Source organism: Trachemys scripta, chromosome 1 (assembly GCF_013100865.1).
Source record: "Trachemys scripta elegans isolate TJP31775 chromosome 1, CAS_Tse_1.0, whole genome shotgun sequence".
Taxonomy (NCBI): Eukaryota; Metazoa; Chordata; order Testudines; family Emydidae; genus Trachemys; species Trachemys scripta.
The window spans coordinates 56,092,907-56,113,768 of record NC_048298.1 but is presented as its reverse complement, the minus strand read 5'-3'; the positions used below and the strand labels follow the sequence as shown (position 1 = coordinate 56,113,768).

General features: G+C 43.3%; 1 protein-coding gene and 1 long non-coding RNA gene across 5 annotated transcripts in view; one reads left to right on the top strand and one right to left on the bottom strand.

Annotated features, from left to right (window-relative positions):
• LOC117877228 overlaps positions 1-5,519 on the bottom strand; it is a 15,224-nt gene extending 9,705 nt beyond the window's left edge. For 2 of the 3 annotated variants that reach the window (XR_004645654.1, XR_004645655.1), the window contains exons 1-2: positions 5,371-5,519; positions 1,896-1,972 (exon numbers count right to left, since the gene is read on the bottom strand). This is a non-coding gene — a long non-coding RNA (uncharacterized LOC117877228). Of the gene's footprint in view, positions 1-1,895; positions 1,973-2,070; positions 2,104-5,370 lie in introns of all 3 variants that reach the window. The other variant, XR_004645656.1, reaches the window with a different exon arrangement.
• AMIGO2 (adhesion molecule with Ig like domain 2) lies at positions 5,516-20,862 on the top strand. 2 transcript variants are annotated; one of them, XM_034770099.1, is made up of 2 exons: positions 5,516-5,869; positions 13,452-20,862. In XM_034770099.1, the coding sequence occupies exon 2, from the start codon at positions 13,525-13,527 to the stop codon at positions 15,088-15,090; it is 1,566 nt and encodes a 521-aa protein (XP_034625990.1). In that variant the 5' UTR covers positions 5,516-5,869; positions 13,452-13,524; the 3' UTR covers positions 15,091-20,862. The 2 variants fall into 2 exon arrangements, with proteins under 2 accessions (XP_034625990.1, XP_034625999.1); XM_034770108.1 differs by lacking the exon at positions 5,516-5,869 and adding an exon at positions 7,817-7,952.

Below are 20,862 nucleotides of genomic sequence, written 5' to 3'. Positions count from 1 at the left end.
TGTATCATTTGATAGGCTCTTTTGTTCTTAACAAAACCCTGTTTACTGTGGAGCCTTTCTTGATTTTGATCATTTAATTAACTGGAGAAATGTTTAATAAATCCACACACAATGCCTTTTAAATCTATTTTACATTATTAATACCCTGCAGTTCCATCTACTAAGGCACAATATTGGTGCATATTTCTCCATTTTGACATATACTGTCAGCTCTATTGGGTATTTACAGCATTTAAATAAAATCTTTCCCTGTTTATACACCCATGGTGGTGGGTCCTCATGAAAGCCAGGGATTTCAGAAGCAGAAAAGCATGTTCACAGTTGAGGATTATTTTCACACTGTGGGCCAGATTCATCTCTGGAGTAATTTAGGCTCCAGTTAAGTTACCGGAGGGATGAAATTGTCTTCTCTTTTTGTCCCACATCATTTAAGCAAAAGGATGTTCAGAGTGTTTTAGTCACCCTTTTCTCCACAGCTCCCCCCAAAATCCTGTCCATGTTTTGGATTTCCTGCCTCCTTTTTAAGAAGCCAGGGAGTGTGCAGTTTTCCCTGATGTAGTGTTTACAGCTGCTAAAATACTCTCTCCGCATACAGGACACCTTGGGACTCAGTGCAGTTTTATCTCATTTCCTTTACAGACACATCAACAGTCACAGTTAAGTGGTGTCAGCAGCAAAGCTCCCAGAGAGGCCTGTTGAAATCTGCCTCCTCGTCCCTTAAAAGGGGGCATGACCATGAAGAATGTCAAATGGGCATTAATCTACCTGCACAAATACTGAAGAGGCAACTGAAGATTCAATTAACAGATTTTATTAAAACCATAAGAACGGCCATATTGGGTCAGACCAATGGTCCATCTAGCCCAGTATCCTGTCTTCCGACAGTGGTCAGTGCCAGATGCGTCAGAGGGAGTGAACAGAACAGGGTAATTTATTGAGTGATCCATCACCTATCGTCCAGTCCCAGTTTCTAGCAATCAGAGGTTTAAGGACACCCAGAGCATGGGACTGCATTCCTGACCATCTTGGCTAATAGCCATTAATGAACCTATCCTCCATGAACTTATCTAATTCTTTTTCGAACCCAGTTATAGTTTTGTCCTTCACAACATCCCTGACAACGAGTTCCAAGGTTGACAGTGTGTTTTGTGAAGTACTTACTTTTGTTTGTTTTAAACCTGCTGCCTATTCATTTCATTGGGTGACCCCTGGTTCTTGTGGTATGTGAAGGGGTAAATAACACTTCCTTATTCACTTTTTCCATATCCATTCATGATTTTATAGACCTCTAGCATATCCCCCTATGACATTCCAGGGTACAATCCAGACCAGTGAGGGGCTATGTCACCACTTGCCCTGCAACCTAAGGTGCCTCACAGTGCTTTGCAGCTGTAACTCCCAACCTTGGCTCCTCACGAACAGCCAAACAGCATGCAGGTCACAACCTGAGCGCTGTGTACAGTCACTGCCCTCGTCTCCCAACTCTGACCCCAGCAGCCTGTCCTCAAACACCAACCACACTCTGGCTTCCAGCAGCCTTGGTTACTACTTGCAGAGTGACCTGAATGTACTCTCAGTCCCGGATTTTCCCCCAACGACGTTTGTCCTGCACTGTCCAGCCCTCTCCTGGATAGTTCAGATATATTAGGTCCATTGCCCCTCTAAGGGCATCAACATACAACAGTCTGCTACCTTAAATGGAGTTACCCAAACAATTCACAACCCTGGATTAGTTCTAATTAAAGAATAAAACAAGTGTATTTATTTACAAAGAGATAGATTTTAACTGAGTACAAGTAATGAGGCATAAAGTCAGGAAGGGTTATAAGAAAAATAAAGATAAAGCTCTTTCTAAACTTAACAAACTAGACTTGGTTCAAAGTGAACTTCCTTACCACATGGTTTCAGTACATTGCTGACCAAACTCTCAGGCTAGGAACTGCTCCCAAATTCCAGTGGCTGTTTCTTTTGTCTTTTAAGTGAAAAGAGAGAGAGATGGATAGGGAAAGATACCTTCGGTTGTTTTTGCTTTCTCTTTTATCGTTTATTCACCTTTTGAACTGCATTTACCTGAGAGAGACCCCTAGATAAAGTTCTTTCCAGCTGAAAGAAAGGAAACATAGGGTCTGGTGGGGGGAGAGGTTTCATGCTGTTGTTTGCTAAGAGCAGATATGTTTGTTCCAGCCCATCCCCCTTCCTTGCCAAAGAATGGCCACTTGATAGGTGAAGGCCCATCAACTTTGATGACACCTGACTCAGGCATCAACTTGTCCTTCATCTTTGAGAAACAGGTTTACTCATTCCCTGGACTTATCTGGAACACATATGTCAGTTATGATTTCAGCTTATGTTCATAACTTTACATACAATGTTGCTACATACATTTTACCATGATATTATTGAGCAGAAAGTTATTAGTTTCAAATGATACCTCACAGGGCATATTTTGTACAAAGATTATTACAGTAGTGTGTAGAGTGTGAATACAGGGGTGCCTTCAGTCACACACACACCCCTTAGTCATCTCTTTTCTAAATTGAACAGTCCCTATCCTCATATGGCCACTGTTCCATAGCCCTAATCATTTTTGTTGCGCTTCTCTGTACTTTTTCCAATTTCAACATCTTTTTTGAGATGGGACGACCAGAACTACACACAGTATTCAGATGTGGGCATGCCACGGATTTATGTGGCATTATGATATTTTCTGTCTTATTATCTATCCCTTTCCTAATGATTCCTAACATTCTCTTAGTTTTTTTGACAGCCTCTGCATATTGAGCAGATGTTTTCAGAGAACTATCCACGATGATTCCAACATCTCTTTTTTGAGTGGTAACAGCTAATTTAGACCCTGTCATTTTGTATGTATGGCTGGGATAATTACTTTGCATTTATCAACACTGAATTTCATCTGCCATTTTCTTCTCCAGTCATCCAGTTTTGTGAGATTCTCTTTGTGACTCGTACCAGTCTGCTTTGGACTTAACAATCTTGAGTGATTTTGTATCACCTGCAAACTTTGCCACCTCACTGTTTACCCCTTTTTCCAGATCATTTATGAATATGTTGAACAGAACTGGTCCCAATACAGATCCTTGAGGGACACTACTATTTACCTCTCTCCATTGTGAAAAATCACCATTTATTCCTACCTTTTATTTCCTATCTTTTAATCAGTTTCTGATCTATGACTGCTTACTTTGCTCAAGAGCCTTTGGTGAGGGACCTTATCTAAGGCTTTCTGAGAGTCCAAGTACACTATATCCACTGGATCACTCTTGTCCACTTATTTGTTGACACCAACAAAGAATTCTAATAGATTAGCAAGGCATGATTTCCCTTTACAAAAGCCATGTTGACTATTTCCCAATAAATCATGTTCATCTGCGTGTCTGAAAATTATGTTCTTTACTATAGTTTCAACCAATTTGCCTGGAACTGAAGATATAGGTTTTGAGCCTATAATTTCAGGATCACCTATGGAGCCTTTTAAAAAAAAAATAAGCATCACATTGGACAGCTACCAGTCATCTGATTGAAGTGATGGGTTCCATACCACAGTCAGTAAGTAGTTCTGCAATTTCATATCTGAGTTCCTTCAGAACTCTTGGATAAATACCATCTGGTCCTAATGACTTATTACTATTTAATTTATCAATTTGTTCCAAAATCTCCTTTATTGACACCTCAATCTGGGACACTTCTTCAGATTTGTCACCTCTTTCTAAGGAGGCCACAGCTTTGGGGGATGACTCAGCAGTGCTGCCTTTAGGACAGTGGTTTTCAACTGGGGTTCATGTACCAGGAGGGGTACATGAGCCCTTGTCAGGGGGCACGCAAGAAAAATCCTGTAATGGCAGACAATGCATTTTTATTTAGTACAGAGGTTTCCAAACTGTGGCATGCACCCCCTTAGGGGGGCATGCAGGAAAGTATGGGGGGGGGGGTGAGCAGTGATGCCAGGCAGATTGGGCCAGCCCCGGGTGGCAGGGCTCAGGCCAGCCTCGTGCCCCCTTTGAGTTATAATTTTGGGTTGTGCTCCTCTCCCAACCCAGACAGGCTGGGTGGCCTCCTGAGGTGTCAAAGGCTGGAGATTGCGGTCCCTCCCTCCAGGAGCCCCACTGCAGGGAGCAGGCCTGAGCCACCTGGCATCACAACGTGTCCCCCCCCACCTTCCTCCATGCCCCCATAGGGGGATATGCCCCACAGTTTGAAAAACTTGAGAAGCTGTTGCTAAACAGAAGGCAGAAATCTGGGAGTGGCAGGTGACCCATGAGCCTCCCCTCTCCCCCAGGTCACCATTGCCTAGCTCAGATTGGGGTATGCAGTAAACTACATTATTTAGAAAAGGGTAAGCGACCTAAAAAGTTTGAAAACCACTGCTTTAGGTTGTCCCCAGATGTCCCCATTTTATCGGGACTGTCCCAATTGTTAGGGGCTTTGTCTTATATCGCCGGATTAGTCCCCCAGTAACCCCACCCCACTCTCCCGCTTTTTCACACTTGCTCTCTGGTCACCCTAGCTGCCTTGTTCAGCTACTGCCGCGGCTTCAGTGAACTTATCCCCAGAGTCTGTTGAAGCCCCTGCCTGTGCCAGGGGGTAGGCTGAGAGGGGCTGGCGAGGAGATCAACCGTGGCCAGCAAGATGCAGCTGCATTAAGGCAGACAGCTGCCCTTTTCGTGTTTCCTCCTTGGTGCTTTGTGTACTGAAAGCCGCTGCCTCAGCGAGAGAGAAGCGCGCCCCAGCCCCGATCCCCAGCCCCCAGTCCAGCTAGCAGCAGCGGGGCTCCGGCTGACTCGGAGATTTTTACCGTCGTGACCACATGTACCCAGGGAACCAGAGGACCCCGGTCCCGGCGCATCTGCACCTAGCGAGACAGCAGGAGAGGAGGGAGCTGCGACGCCCCCCTCCGCGTGTGTCTATGCTAGCGCGGTGCTGCAATGCCTGCTCCCGGGACTAGTTTATTCAGGGGAGCCGTGGGCTGCAGGATCGGGCCGCTGTCCGGGTTTAAACTGCCCCATTCATTCCCTTTCCCAACACACCCTTAATGGGGGCACTAGCCTCAGCGCTCATGTTCCAAGCCCATGAGGCCAGGAGCCACCCCACGCCCCACTCCGCCCCCAGGCTCGCTGGGCTCCACGCACTTGACAGACCCGTGCCTTCATCTGTTCAGGTGCAACTTCGCTTCGCACTGGGAACGTCCCCCGCTCTCCCCTGTGAAATCCCTGCCGGGAGCTCCGACGACTCCCGTCCCCTGACGCGTGTCCCCGCCCCGCTATACCACAGCCCCCCTCGCGGCTCAAAGGAGGAGGAGCTGCCCCTCCTCCAGTGGAAACCAAGGGCCCGTTTCGCAGCTGTGCTACTGACTTCAGTGGGATCGGGCTCAGGATCGGGTCCGGGATGAGGGAGGCGGGGAAGAGAGAATAAAACCCCATCACCGCAGCAGCGCTGAACTCCTCGCTGCCACTTCAGCCACAGCCTCGTGGCTACCGCGGGCACCCGCGTCCCTCTTCCCGGCCACTGGCTACCCGCGGTGGGGCAGCTCCCTCCCCCCGCTGCTCTAACCAATCCCGCTGCCGGGGGGCGGAGGCGGCGGCTGGCTCCGCATTTGTTTGTCCCTGCGGTGCAGATGAAGGCAGGCGCCCGTTGCGAAGCGAAGAGGGACTCGCTGTGCGGCCAGAGCGCCCGGCTCCCGTTCCGGCTCCGCCTGTCCTCAAAGTTGGAGCAGGCTCGGGGCAAAGAGCATGCAGGGCTGGACGCCGCCGCAGAGCAAGGGCCAGCGCTCCCCACGCCTCCGGCGCCGCCCTGCCCCCTGCGATGAACGAGCGGCTGCTGCTCCTCCCCAGGAGGCTGCCTGGACCCCCAGGTAATCCGACTCCTACCCTGCCAAGTGCAGCCTCTGGCGGACCTCTCCAGATGCCCTTTGTGGCAGGGTAAATGGGAACTCTCGGGCCCTGGCCGTGCCCCGGCACCGGGCGGGTTCTGCGGGCAGAGGCATGAAGGCGATGGCAAAACCCGTCGATCTGGATGCATTGCTCCTGCTGGCCATGGCTGGAGTTAGCAGGCAGCCCCGGAGCAGCGCCTGGGTTCGCTCCCTCTTCAGGAGCACGCCCCAGAGCCGTGAGCCCGCCCGATAACAAGGAAGGCGCCCTTCCCTGCCAGCCGAATCCTTGCCCCGAGCAAAGCCAGGGCTCTGAACGGAGGGGGGCAGAGGTGGGGAGATACAGAGAAAGGGGAGAAAAGAATCGGAGAGGAAGGGACAGAGACGCAAAAATGAGGAGAGATGAAAGGAAAGGAGGGGAGAGAGACCTTAGACTGTGGTAAATTTGAGCATCACTGCATAGTGAGAAAAATAGTCTTCCCTAAGGGAGGGGGAAAGATAGACAAGGAGAAAGAGGGGGTTCCCCCCGGGAGTGAAAAAGTTCAACATTAAGGATCTTCCTAAACTGTGGTAATCACTCCTAACTCTTCAGTGAGGTTTAAAGCCACCACCTCTTTATATGCCATGGGGAATTTGTTAGTTTCATAAGAGATGTTAATTCTAAAACTTTGAGTATGTGCATGGGGGTAACCATTTTCTAAACCCCTCTACAGTAAATGATTTAAAATCCCCCCTAAAATAAATATTTAACTATGCTTTGGCCTTTAAGTAACAGAAGTGACAGCTAACAAGGAAACTAAACAATGCTATTTTGAGAATCAGTAATCTATGCATTTTTCATATTGTGAGCTAAGCCTGTTACAGAGCAGGAGATCCTGTCAGTTCAAATCACCCCACTCAGTCCTGATACTGCCCCTTCCCCAGAGCAACTTTAGAGCTTGGTTACATAGTAAAGTTTAGCTGTAGGAGGATGTTAAGGAGACACCACATAAAAGAGCTCTGCAGTTTAAAAAAAAAGTTAAAAACAGATGTTTGAATAATAAGTGAACATTTCCCCTAAAGTTTAGTTTAAATGATCAGAAAAGCCCGTGGAGACAGTGAGAATCCTAAACTGGGCTATATTTTGCAGAAAATGTCACAGCTTGGAGACTGACCGAAATCTGACACCACTACCAGTGGGCTGCAGTTTGCCATGGGGAAAGGCAGGTTTCCATTAATCTGATGATCTGCTTGGCAATTAAGGCCATAGTAGCAGGGTCTGTACTACAGAGAGCCTTGGGCATCAGCATTTTTTGCACCCATATAAACTGAGAAGAGCTGCAGAGATTGACTTCCTGTATATGATATTGCTAGTGTTTCTGTATCTAACCCAATCCAGGCTCTCTGGCACCCCCACCCTTTTGTTCACCCATCTCTCAGGCAGTTAGCTCATGTAAGCCAAATAAGCTATCTTTAGTAGAAAAAACATGTCTCGGGGAAACTCTCAGTCTTAAATGACACCCCAAGCACTATGCATACAGATGGAGAAAAGATGGCTTTACTTAGTCCCTTTGTGATGTGTTGCTATGCATGAGGTGGCACTCTGGGTAAGACTATTGGGCCAAATTCATCCCTAGTCTAATTCCAATGAGGTCTGTGAGGTGGCTGTCTCGATGGGTCAGATCTTCAGCCCCACTAAAGCCTCGTCTTCACTAAAACAGCATTTGTACCATGGAGTAACTAATGCATGTGAGCTATCCTCTGTAAAAACACAGTGGAGACAAGGCACTTTAGTTTTGCTGCGAGGTAAACTGGTGCTCACCTCGCCAGCTACCTTGAGGTAGAACTAAACTGCTTTGTCTCCATTGTCCCACAGTGGGATAGCTCACACATGTTAGTTACCCAAGCTTTTTTTTTTTTTTTTTTTTTTTTAGCAGTGACAAAGCTTAAGTCTGCTTAGTGTCACTATTGCTACAGCTGACTCTCCGCCACCACATCTTGAGGGTCACAGCAGCTAGGTGCCAGCTTGAGGCTGCACTAGGAAACGAACCGGTCACCAAACTGACCCCAGGATCAGCTTGATGCAAAGGTGATGTAAAGCTATTTTTACCACCCCAATGGGTCCTGCAAGTGCAGCTCAATCCTGTTCAAGCGTGTAGCCCAGTAGGCCTTAGCCATTCTGTAGTTCAGTAACAGTGTCCCCTCATCTCCCCATCACGTCACTCGTCCAGGTGCACACGATGCCTGGATAATCTAGCTCTGCTCTATCAAAGCTGCTGAGTGCAGCTGCTCACTGGAGATCTGAGTCAGTTAGTGTCTTTCCCACCCCAAAAGGTTAAATATTCCAAAACAGTCTTGTTTAAAAAAAAATCCTAACATAATCAGTTTGAAAGAAACAAAAAAACAAAAAATTTTACCTGCACTGCTCCATCAAAGGCAGAGCAAAAGCATGGAACTGAAAAAAACGGAGCTATGAGGTTCCTGGCAGAAACCCCAGAAGTTTCCCCATGACCAATATCCCCCATGAATGCAAGTGTATGTGACATTACACAGGGCTGGAGCCTTCCATAGAGAATGATCAATTTTCCAAGATTAATCAAAATATTTGGGGCTTGATTCCTCAAGAGGGCCAATGTGGAACCTTTGCAAAAACTGGGTCTTAAATATTTTTGTTCATCTAAATGGACTATTCCTAATTGATGGCTCTAACACTATGCACATGCAGGATCCCTAAATTTAGGATTTTAAAAGAATATTTGTACTTCATATAAGTAGGTTTATTTTAAAATAATACTTGTCTATTTTCAATAATCAAATCATTATACCTTGTGTGTGAGAAAAGGCTTGTTAAATTTAATCCAAAAAGTAATACAAGGAAGATGCTAATGTTAATACTTTTGCCTTCCCAGCAGCATTTCATTTCAGTTACTATTATGCTTAATTACTGGTACAGGTGGGATTAGACTGGGAGTCACACTCAGATGAGGTGCCAGGGGAGGGAGACTGGGACTAGGAACCAATAAGGGAAAGGGAACATGGGTGGGGGACAGAGGATGATTGGAGACCAGTGGTGGGGTGGGAGAGAGAGAGAGAGACAGGTAAGGTGAGGAGCCAGGAGGGGTGGAACTGGGATGTGGTGGGCAAGGAGACTGGGGACAAGGGAATGGAACTGGGAATGGTGGGCAAGAAGAACAGAACTGGGAGCAGGAGGGGAGGAAAGACTGGGACTGGCACAGGCAACTTGAATTCTGGCATTTTCTAACTTTTGAGTGCTTAACTCTGCAAACATAATAATGGCCCTCACATTTAATTTTTGTGTGTGTAATTATTTATTTAGAATTACAGTAATGCTAAACATTCCCGTCATAATTAGAGCCCCATTGTGCTAGGTGCTGGACAAATACATAGGAAGATGCAATACCTGCCCCAAAGAGCTTATAATCAAATTCAGTATTTAAGACTAGATATACAAATCTTCAAAAGCACCTAAATGACTTCACAGCCTATTGATTTAAAATTTGATTTTGAAAAATAAGACTTGCCTCCTAAGTTACTTAGGTGCTTTTGAAAACTTTATCCTGAATCTTCATTTATTTATATCAGTTTTCAAAAAGAAGGAAAAAACCCACTAGAAAACTTGGTACCTGACCAGTTAGAATTACAAAGTTCTAACATGGTTCCTCATCCCGTCACTAACAAAACACAAGCACTTACAAGCAAGGGAATGAGCAATATTATTGTTTGTACCATGCCCAAAGTTGCGCTCAGCTCTTCACACAACAGCTAGGTAGACACAATCCCCCTGCCTAGATTTTTCAATCTAGAATTTATTATTATTACTTGTACTGTGGTTAGCACCTTGGGACCCCAGTCACAGATCAAAGCCCTACTGTATTGGGCACTGTACAAATACATAACAACATGTATTTGTACATAACATGTAACCTGCCCTGAAGAGGTTCCAGTCAAAGTATAAAACAAGAGACAACAGGTGAATGCAGCAAACAGATGGGGAGCATATGGAGACAATCCAACAATTCTGGCAAACATTTAAAGCAGCAGCTATAGCATGCCAGCTGCCTACTTATTTGTCTAGACAATCATGTTTTAAGGAGGGAGAATACAGATGAGGAGAAGTTTGAGATGATATGTGGCAGCTCGTTTTGTGCACACAATTAGTGAACAAACATTTACGTTTAATTTTAAATAATTCACTTCTTTGTGGCAAAAGTGAGTTTTTAAGGAGGACTTGAGTGAGTCAAGAGAGGTGGTGTGCAAATTGGAGAGATTTTTCTAGGCATGGGAGGAAGCAGAGAAGACATGGAGACATTTATATGAGGACAAAGTGGTGTCAAGGTTTGTGCCATTAACTAGTTGAGGACATCTTAAATCTTACACTGATGACATACATGGCCTGATCTTCAGAGGTGCTGAGCACCCATTACCTCTAAAAACCAGACCAAAAATCTAAGACTGCGCCAGATCCCCAGCCGCTGTAAATAACTCCATTGAAATCAAAGGGACTGTTTGTGCCACCTGAGAATCTGGCCCATAATTCCTATCAAGTATACAGAAATGTGTATTTCATCAAGACACAGCCACCTTATCTCTATAAATACTATAATTTTAAATCAATAAACTCAAAATATAAACACGACACTTAATACCATATATTGTTATCCTCTAATGCAAATCCACATGCATTCTTCATTTTTTACCATCAATCATATTTTGTTAAATGTTTCCTACTAAATTACATATCCAACTTTATTGTGAAGCAGTTATGTGTACATAAATATTCGATTGTCAATGACAAATATTAGCTATAATATTTCCCACATAGCAATATCCCTTATAAAATATCTTAGCACTGAAATTAAAATTGTCTGGTGAAATGGCAGTGGATAGGGATGGAGGCATACATAGAGGCCTATGTATCTTATTGTTCACCCTTCCAAAACAGAATTAATTGCATCCAATTTAGAATATCTTAGGGATTCCAGTTATAGTTCAGATGGGAATTATTTTTAAATTCTCCAGTAGTATTCTCCAATGGTATTACACTAAAAAAACCCACTATGTGAAAAGAGTGTTAAGACTGCAAAGGTTGCAAAACCAACCACTGAAAAGTTAGGAAATGCAATCCATTGCAGCCTTACTGTCTTTAATTACATGATCACATACTGTTTTTCTGCGGCATCCCTGATTTCTGTGATGCACATTATGGATGGTGCTCACTGAATGAGCAGCTGCTGAATATTTCTTTTTATCCTCATCATTCAATGTGTGGCCTCATGCATTATTTACTCCACAACCATCCAAACCCTGTACTGAATACAAAATCATGTATTTCCTCATGGGCTTTTGTATGGTGCTCTGGTTATGGTATCATAGTTCTTTACAAAGACTGGTGAATTGATCTTCACAACACTCCTCTGAGGTGAGGGTTGTATTATCGTCTCCATTTTACATATAGGGGACTGAGGTAGTGTCAAAAGTGTCCACTGATGTTGGGTGTCCAATCTGAGAAACCTGAGGCCTGGTTTTTCAGAGTACTCAGTATTCTGTAGTAGTTTATATGTCTAGAGCAGAGCTGCCATTGACCTCAGTGCAGTTCTTAGTACTCAGCACTCCTGCAAATCAGACCCCATCTTGGTATCCAGAAAATGAGGAACACACAGTGGTCACCTATACAAATTTTAGTTTACATAACTTGCCTGACATCATTGGTACTCTCTGGCAGAGACAAGGATGCAGCAATTTTCCAGGACAACATTTAAGTGCCTTAACAACGAGGCCTTCTTTTCTCTTCCTGCCATCCCATGCCTCATTCACTACACACCTGCCACTTCGGCAACAAAGGAGGCAGGGCTCCTGCAGACAACAGCCTCCTGCCCTGCACAACCCTGATTCACTCACTCCATCTCGTGTAAGGTGGGGGTCTTGTGAAAAAAAAGTAGGATGTGATCATGTGATTAAACACTGTATCATAATGCATATGCACAAAGTGGCTAAATTAAGATTGCACAGGCAATGTTACTTCTGGCACTTTCTAGCTTTTAAGGGCTTGACTTGTGTCCCCTGCTCCTGTCTTGTGTCCCCTGCTCCTGCCCATGTTTCCTCCCACTCCTAACCTCTTTCTCCCTCCCTGCCATGGCTCCTCGCTCTGCTCCAAACCTTATCCCTTTCACTATTCCTATTATTCCCTTCCATCTTCTGCCCCTCCTCCCACTCCTGTTTCTAACCCTCCCACCCCATCAGGTTCCTATCCCTCTTCCCCCTGAGCTTCTGTCCCCCTCTTTTTTCCCCCTCCTCCCCACCACTTCCTTATCCCTCAGCCTTCAAGTCAGGCAGCTTCCTCCTTTGCCTCCATGCTGCCGGGGTGCCAGAAGGGGGAACACTGAGAGCACAGGAAGGACAGTCTCTCTGCTCTCAGTTCTTGTGGCCTGCAGCAGCAGTTGCTCAGATCCTGCTGCCAGAGATGGAGTTGTTCTGTGGGGACAGTGTACAGGCAGTCCAGTTCCTAGCTGTGAGAGGAAGCAGTATGCTCAATGCAGGTGGAATCTTGGAATAATTTAGCTGCTAACCTCTACACATATCTACTGAGCATGTGCAAACAGACTTTTTTTCAGGGGTTACAATATGGCCAAATTTGGGTGTGTTTTCGTGGAGATGGCATAAGGCACATTCCTGGCAGTAGGGTGACCTCCCTGCTAAATTTCAAGTTTCTGCTCCAAAGCATGGAGGCTCTAGAACATCACAATAAAATATCAGTCTTTTTTTTAAAACAAGAGCAAAACATCTTATTTTTCCTCCTAACCAAATTCTGAGAAACAGCTGAACCATTTTAGCTGAAACTCAAAAAAATACAACCTGAGGCAGATACCTCACATTGAACACTTCAGCCTGAACGGTTAGTGTGGCAAACAGAAAATAGGTTCTTATAATGGAAAGTACTGGGCAATCTTAACTACAAGTGTTGCTCCCTGCACTGTGTGCAGTAATTTATTAAAACAACAACAAATGGAATTCTCTTGGTATTTAAAACTAAATAGTGAATTAGAACATTATTGGTTTGGAAGTGGGTAACATTTCCTGATTGGGAAGAAACACCCATCAAAAACTGCTCCCCACTAGAGAAAAGAAGAGCACTGGTGTGGAGCAAGCCATTTATTTTTCTTGCATCAGAAGCTGCATCCCTGGACCAGGACTGGGAACATGGATGACAGTGAAATCCTTCAGAAATTGCATACTTACCTTGCCATTTCTTATAATATTCTCTCAACTGTCAGAAATTGCACGTACTGAGCTAGGAGGCTGAGAACAGGTAGTATTTTTTGAAGGGAGAGCAAAAAATGATAGGTCTGTAATATGAGAATTTGCAGGTGGGTTCAAAATCTAATGGATGCAAAAAAAAAAAGTTGATAATCATGGCCTAGGAAATAATGGATATGAAAACTAAACGTGAAATGGAAGGGATTCAGTCACTAAAAATGCTGCATTTGTTCAGAAGGTCTGCATAGGAAACCAAATGGGGTGTGAACATTATGTGTTAACATTCTGTACTTCTGTATTCCTCTTTTAACAGAGATTAGTGCAAGGCTAACTACATGTATAATCTGTGGCAAGGAGAACTGGGAGACGGCTAAGAGAGAGCCATAATGTCTTTAAGCTGCCAGACAATTTCTACTCGACTTGGTGTTCTTAAACTGAACGGCAAAGGACTGCTATGCCTTTTGGTCTTTACAATAAGTGTATGTGGCAGTGCCTCTGGCTTGTGTCCTACAGCCTGCATCTGTGCTAGTGACATTGTAAGCTGCACCAATAAGAACCTCTCTAGGGTGCCAGGAACTCTCTTCAAATTCATAAAAAGACTGGATCTGAGTTATAACAGAATTGCATTTTTGGAACCTGAATGGGTCCCAGTGCTTTTTGACAAATTGAATACTTTAATAATCAATCATAATAGTATTAGCAGTATTATCACTGGCAGCTTTTCCACAACTCCAAATTTAAAGTACCTAGACTTGTCATCCAACAACCTGAAGACACTGGGAAGCCCTTTATTTCAAGAGCTGAGAGTACTGGAAGTTCTCTTGCTTTACAACAATCAGATAACACAGATTGATTCTGCTGCCTTTGGAGGATTATACAAATTGCAGAAGCTGTACTTATGTTGTAACTCACTGTCACACTTCCCACTGGACTTGTATATTGGAAAACACAAACTTACAGAACTTGTATTATTAGACATTTCCTATAACCACATCCAGTCAGTACCCATTCAACGCATAAGTTTAGTGCCGGCCAAACAACTCAGTGGAATTTATCTTCATGGTAACCCATTTTACTGTGACTGTATTCTATACTCCATGCTAATTTATTGGTATCACAGACACTTCAACTCAGTTGTGGATTTCAAAAATGAGTATGCCTGTGTATTACGAGCTGATCCCAAAGGTTCCAATAAACTGCCTTTATTGCACGACAACTTTCTGAATTGCTCCGAAAGCACCATCAATGTGTCATTCCATGCCTTTGGGTTTATTCATGAGGCCCAAATTGGAGAAAGGCTGATTGTACACTGTGACAGCAAAATTAGTGATGCAGGAACATATTTCGTCTGGGTTAGCCCAGACAATAGATTACTGGAGCCAGATAAGGACACTGACAATTTTAAGGTGTTTCACAATGGGAGTCTAGAGATAATGGATCCCCAGCTGGAGGATTCTGGGCTGTATTCATGCATTGCAATAAATAAAAGAAGACTGTTAAATGAAACCATAGAGGTTAGAATTAATGTAAGCAATTTCACAGTGAACAGATCCCATGCTCATGAAGCATTTAACACTGCTTTCACCACCCTTGCTGCCTGTGTAGCCAGTATTATTTTGGTACTACTTTATCTCTATCTGACTCCATGTCCTTGTCAGTGTAAGACAAGAAGAAGAAAAAGGAAGCTGCCCCAAAGCAGTGCCCATTCATCCATCCTAAACTCCACTCCATCTCAGGATCCTCCAGCCGATGAGAAGAAATCCAGCAGTGGTAAGAGAGTGGTGTTCCTTGAGCCTGTGAATGAGCCAAAACAGGGGCAGAATGGGAAAGTGAGACTGTTTCCCAAAGAAACTGTCATAGCAGAGAGCATCTTGAAAACGACCCGAGCAAAATCTGACTCTGATTCCGTCAACTCAGTGTTCTCAGATACACCTTTCATGCCATCATCTTAGTTTGCTTTATAGTGTACAGTTAAATCTCTCAACTCCACCCTGCCTGTAGCAACCATCTGGAAAAAAATAATAAAATGTGGCAAAAAATTCAGCGTCAGTAGTCTTCAAGAACAGGTCCACCTACTCTTTCTGTGATTGGGATAACTAGCAAAGGGTATATCTTCACTGTAGAATTAACTCAGGCTCTAACCTGGGTGTTGCCCCAATCCCCCTCTGTCTACACTCAAAAACCTCTCACCTGAGTCTAGTGGTGCCATCAGCCCAGGCTAGCTGGCTTGTCTGGGGCTGTAGGCTCAAGAGCAAGTGCTGCTTTCACTGAGGTTAGTAACCCACCCACTTTGCATTGAGGACTCAGGCTAAATCCCCACCCGAGTGCTGGTAGTCTATTAATGCCTTCCCACAATTCCCCTCAACGTGCAGAAGGGCTGGGAAAGAATCATATAAAGCAGCTCAGCTTACTGCAGCACACATGGGATATGCCCATGGCCACCCTAGTGACACACACAGGTGAGTGCACCACCAGTGAGGAAACAGGGTATGTCTACACTGCAGAAAAGCCCCCACGGCAGTGAGTCTCAGAGATCTGGTCAGCTGACTTGGGCTTGTGCTATGGGGCTAAAAATAACAGTGTACAAACAGTGTAGATGCTCGCACTAAAGCTGCAGCCTGGGCCCTAAGGCCCTCTCTCACCGGAATGTTGACCGGGGCTCCGAGACTCACTACCTCACTGCAGTGTAGATGTACCCAGTAACTCAGGCATGGCTTTGGAGGGTGGCTGCTCACACCTGGGCTAGGCTAACCAGGCGCTTCAGACCTGGGAGGGCATCATCCGAGTTAACTTTGCAGTGAGGACTTACCCAAAGTGTTAACGTGAAGGTGGGGGACACTTTGCTATGTGTTTTCTAGATATCAGTTGTGGGGAGAACATGTTTGCTGTAGATGATACTGTCTTTTCAATCTGTGTGCTTATAAGAATCAGTATCTTAAATATATGGAGCTGGGTGTAAATTTGAATATCAGGGAACAGAACTGCAGTCAGCATGCCTCCAAACAGCCCTTATCAAACCTCTTTCCATCCTCTAAGCATTCAGTTTGTGGAGGAATAAATGAAGTTACACAAGCCAGAATATTCCAGAGCGTTTGTATGTTACCTTAATCATTTTGTATAGTAAATGTTTATGACCAGGCACAGAAAATCTGTTTACCTCTTACCATATGAAACATTTGACTAAATGGGGAGGGGGAAAATCCTCCTCACTTTTCTTATAATTAAATCCATGGAATTGCTCATGAAAGTAAGGTGAGCAGATTTGTCCAATCATGTATTGAATGTTTGGGATCCTGCATTCTTTACTCAAGCAGTTCAACACACTTTGAGTTCAGTAACAAAACTTCCATTGACATCAATGAGAGCAAGTCTGGGCCCAATGTTTAGCGGAGGGTTTTTTTCCCTCCCTTTTTCTAATTTTGTGTTGCACTTTGCTTTGTCCTTTCAAAGGCACAAAATGTTAATGTTCTCGTAAAATTTGCTTTTAAAGATTGTCAGAGAATCAACTATAACATTTGGGCCCAATCCTCTGAGGGGCAGTATACCCTCAACTTACTGGGCACGTCTACGCTGCAATCATGGAGCATGACTTTAGCTTGTGTAGACATATCTGAGCTAGTTTTCCACATACGCTTCAGCGTGGGTTAACTACATGAGTAATTACCCAGGGTCACGGCTCTGATACCAGAGCTAGCTAGATTAAAGCTAGCTTGGTTATGTCTACATGAGCTGCAATCATACTCTGGCATGGCAGTGTAGACACAGCGTTAGTCAGCAGCTCACAGGATAGGGCCCTTATTTTGAACCTTGTGTCTTTCCTATAGCTTGTTTCCCAAAACAATTTAGAGTTAATTACTAGGTAGCACACTGTATTGTAGTCCTTAAAATAATATTATAAAAACGTACACAGGGCTTTAACTATTTTCATTCTTTTCTAGTTTACTTACATTTCCATTGGGGTAGACTTTGCCACCCTTACTCACCCTGAGTAGTACCTAACTCTGAGAAGTCTCATTGAAATCAACAGGTCTCTTTAAGGTACTATACAATGTGAGTTTGATAGACCCTTGCCCACTGTATCTCCAAAGAGTACACTACATGGGAGAGAATTATCAAAGTTAGAGTCAAGGGGCTAAATTATGTAAGTGTTTGAACTTTGTTCCATTGATTCTAATTTTAATAATAATTTACTACTTTTGTGGCTTCCATGGAATGGCACCTGTTTACTCTAGACTGAATTTTGGCCTGTGATAGTCAAAAATATAACAACTAATTTTCTATGAAAAAAAATCAGGATGTATCTAGTTGTTTGACAGCCACTTATTTAGAAAACAAATTAAACCATGAAACAGTGTTGCTGTGATGTACACAATGTAGGAGGAAAAAAGGAGGAATTGGACAGCTGTTTGGAATCATTAGAATGTTTGCTTCCTTCAACACATGAAACCAAAATCAGATACATGATTATTTACATTCTTTTGTAGAGACTGAATAATGGGGATGTAGGTATAAAAGATCCAGTTTTTTACTTTGAACAACATATATTAAATAACTGCTCATATCTAAGATATAAGCCTTTTAGCGTCCTTTCCATATACATAGCTGTATTTTGTAATACTTTAGCTATATACTTTAAAACAAAATCAGTAGCCCTACATATACTATCTGTTAGTAAATAATTATGGGACCAATCTTGTTTCCACTGAAATCAACGGTAGATTTGTCATTGACCTTTATGAGAGGAAGATGTGCCCTTTAAGAATCTGTCTCTTGCTTGAGGATTTTTTGATTAGAAAGAAGATTGAAATAAGCCCCATGATTTGCCATATGTGCATGGACATATTCTGTACTGTACAAGAAGGCGCAAAGTGACTGAAACAGAGGATTGAATACAAAATGGTAAGACAGAAGGGGAAAGCCAGAGGTAAAGAGTATCTGATTTGTATGTATTTGGCCTATTTTTGTTAACTGAGTATTGCTAGAAAAGGCTGTACTTATTGGATATGGTGTTGCACATACAAATTGTACCTTAAAATATAGGTTTAATTTGCTTAGGTTACTAGCATGGGAGTGCGTGTGAATTTTTATAAAAGTGCTAATCGAGTCAAATCCAAAATAGATTGAAAAGCAAAACAGATTGCTACCACTCTCCATCCAAATAGCTGAATATCTAAAGCAATGTTTGACTGTGTGCGCTCACTTGCCTGTTCATAACACAATACTTGCACTTATACAATATGCTAAATTAACTATATGTACTTTAAAGCCATGTTTTAGTAAAGGGGAAACTGACCCTGCACCCTTACTCCTGGAGGGCTTATATCCCACTGCGGGGCATAAGAATTTGCAGAGTAAGACCCAAACTGTCAACCTGCTGTAACAGAGAGCGAATATAGTTCTAAGCATCAGATGTTTGTTGTAAATGTTAACTGTTCATATATTAGTGCCTGCTTTAAAATGCTCAGTTGTGTGATTATACATCTAAGAAACTGGATTAAGAATCTTTCCTAACAATGTAGCAATATTAACATTCTGGGTGAGGCCTATTATTTCCACATCTCACAACCTTGGAGTTAGTTAAATGGTTGCAGCTTTAATAGGAAGAAAAATTTTAAAGAAATCCTATCACTTCAATTTACTTTAATACTTACAATACAACAATAGTACCACACCTGCAAACCCTGCCTGCCTATCACAGATCATGAACTATCTATATAGTTGCTCCAATGCTCACTCAACACAATGAGCCACCCTGCATCTGAGGGGATCCAATATGCAATGGAGTATGTTCCCCTTGCATAAACAAGGAAACTATCCTCTTGTGTATACAAGTAAGTCCCAATGTACTATCTCTGGAGATAGCAAAATGCCCAGATCGAGGAGTTAGGATTATACCACACTAACGCCAATACCCCCGATCAAGTGATGAATAAGTTCCAGAGTTGTCCAGCTGAATCCATGACTGAATTGTCCATTAGCCGCAATCTCTCTTTTCCTAATATTGGATTAATATCGCCAACCACAATTAAAGAGCTAAATTATCCCTTTGATGCACAGTGGCCTTCCCATTGCCACAAAGGCTCCAGCCTGTGCACCACCTTTTGAAAGAGTACAACATGAGCCACTCCCACACAGGCCACATGACCCCAAATGAGTCTAGCATTGCCTCTGGGAGCCTAGCAGCAGCAACAGCATTAGACTCCTATTGCCCTCCCTATGGCCAGGGTACAAGCCTTGTGGGAAAGGCTTGTTTGTGCCCTCCTTTCACCCACACTCCCCTACAATTTGAACAGCTTAACAAGGCTTGGTCTAATCAAACCTTGAGCACGTAACTAACAATAAGTACATCTAGTTATTTCCCACCCCATACCTAGTCACAGCTCTGTTATTAACAAAGGCCCTAAACCAGCCAAGCTGAATGTTAAGAATGCGTTTATGTGCTTTACTGAATTAGTCTTTTTAGGTTCTGATGCTACATCCACCACTGATCATTTTAGGACTTAGCCTTCCTCCAGCCTCCCAAAACAGAAACAGACATCCAAAGAGGGGAGAAAAATCCACACAGTTTCATATTTTCTGACACTTACTGAGCAGGACGATGAAAACAAGGCAAACATCCCTCCCTTTAACCCCAGTCATGCACATTCTAATTAAAGGCCAGTAGAACAGGGAAACACTTCTGTGATACCTATGTAGCAATTGCCACCCGAGTATGGATTCTTTTAATAATTGCATTTTGAAGACTCCTAATGATAGCATTGCTGTACTGTAATCCCTAAGACTCGTCTTAGGGCTATATTGTGGCATAGCTGCAATTTTGCACTGTGGCCAGTACAGACATACGGCATCCACCAATACACTCTGGAGGATGCAGAGAGGAAGCATGACTGCTCTGCTATCCCTTATGAGGGTGTAGAATGCACGTGCCTATGTTGATAGCTAAAACCACTAGTCCCCTCTACACTCCCTTTGTACACCTCAGTGAAGTGGAATGGCTGCACTTGTAGCTGGCTCTTTGCCAGTTGGCCGGGAGAGATCTAGGTTGGCCCTAAGTATTTTCTGTGTAAAAACTGGCCTTACTGACGATAGAAAGTTATGTTGTTGCCAGATGTATGTAAAAGAGCAGGATGGGGTAACTAATTACTGTCTTAAATTTTAAAACTGCTGATATTTTCCAAGCTGTGTAAGTGGTAAGAGCTGGCATTAGTAAATGTCAGTTTCTAAGCAAGCAGAACATACACTTCATTTATAGGTGAACAGTTTAGACCACATAGAATTTTTTTCACCTTTCTGGTGAAAAATGATTGGATCATTTTATATATAGCTAAAGGGATTCTGAGTTCATGTATGAGTATCAGTTCATTTGTAAGATCTAGTTGACTGATTTTTTTCCCCTTCCACATTCCTAACATAAATATCTTTGGAAGGTGGGACTGACATGAAGGTATAAAAATGGTCCATCACAAAAATGGCATATAAACACTTCAAAGATTTGTTTCTGGAAATGTGAAATTAAATAGCATCCTGAAGTTTCTGGAAAGGTCTTATATTGTAAGCAAGATGATTATATTTTCCTGTCCTTATTTAATAGCTCTAATTTAAACAAATTATTATTATAACTGTAAATCCCTGTATTATATTTTCATGTGTGTGATATATAGTTTTTTTCTGTACAAACTTATTTTTTGTATTTCTTTGTAATTTACATTGACAGGAAATAAATA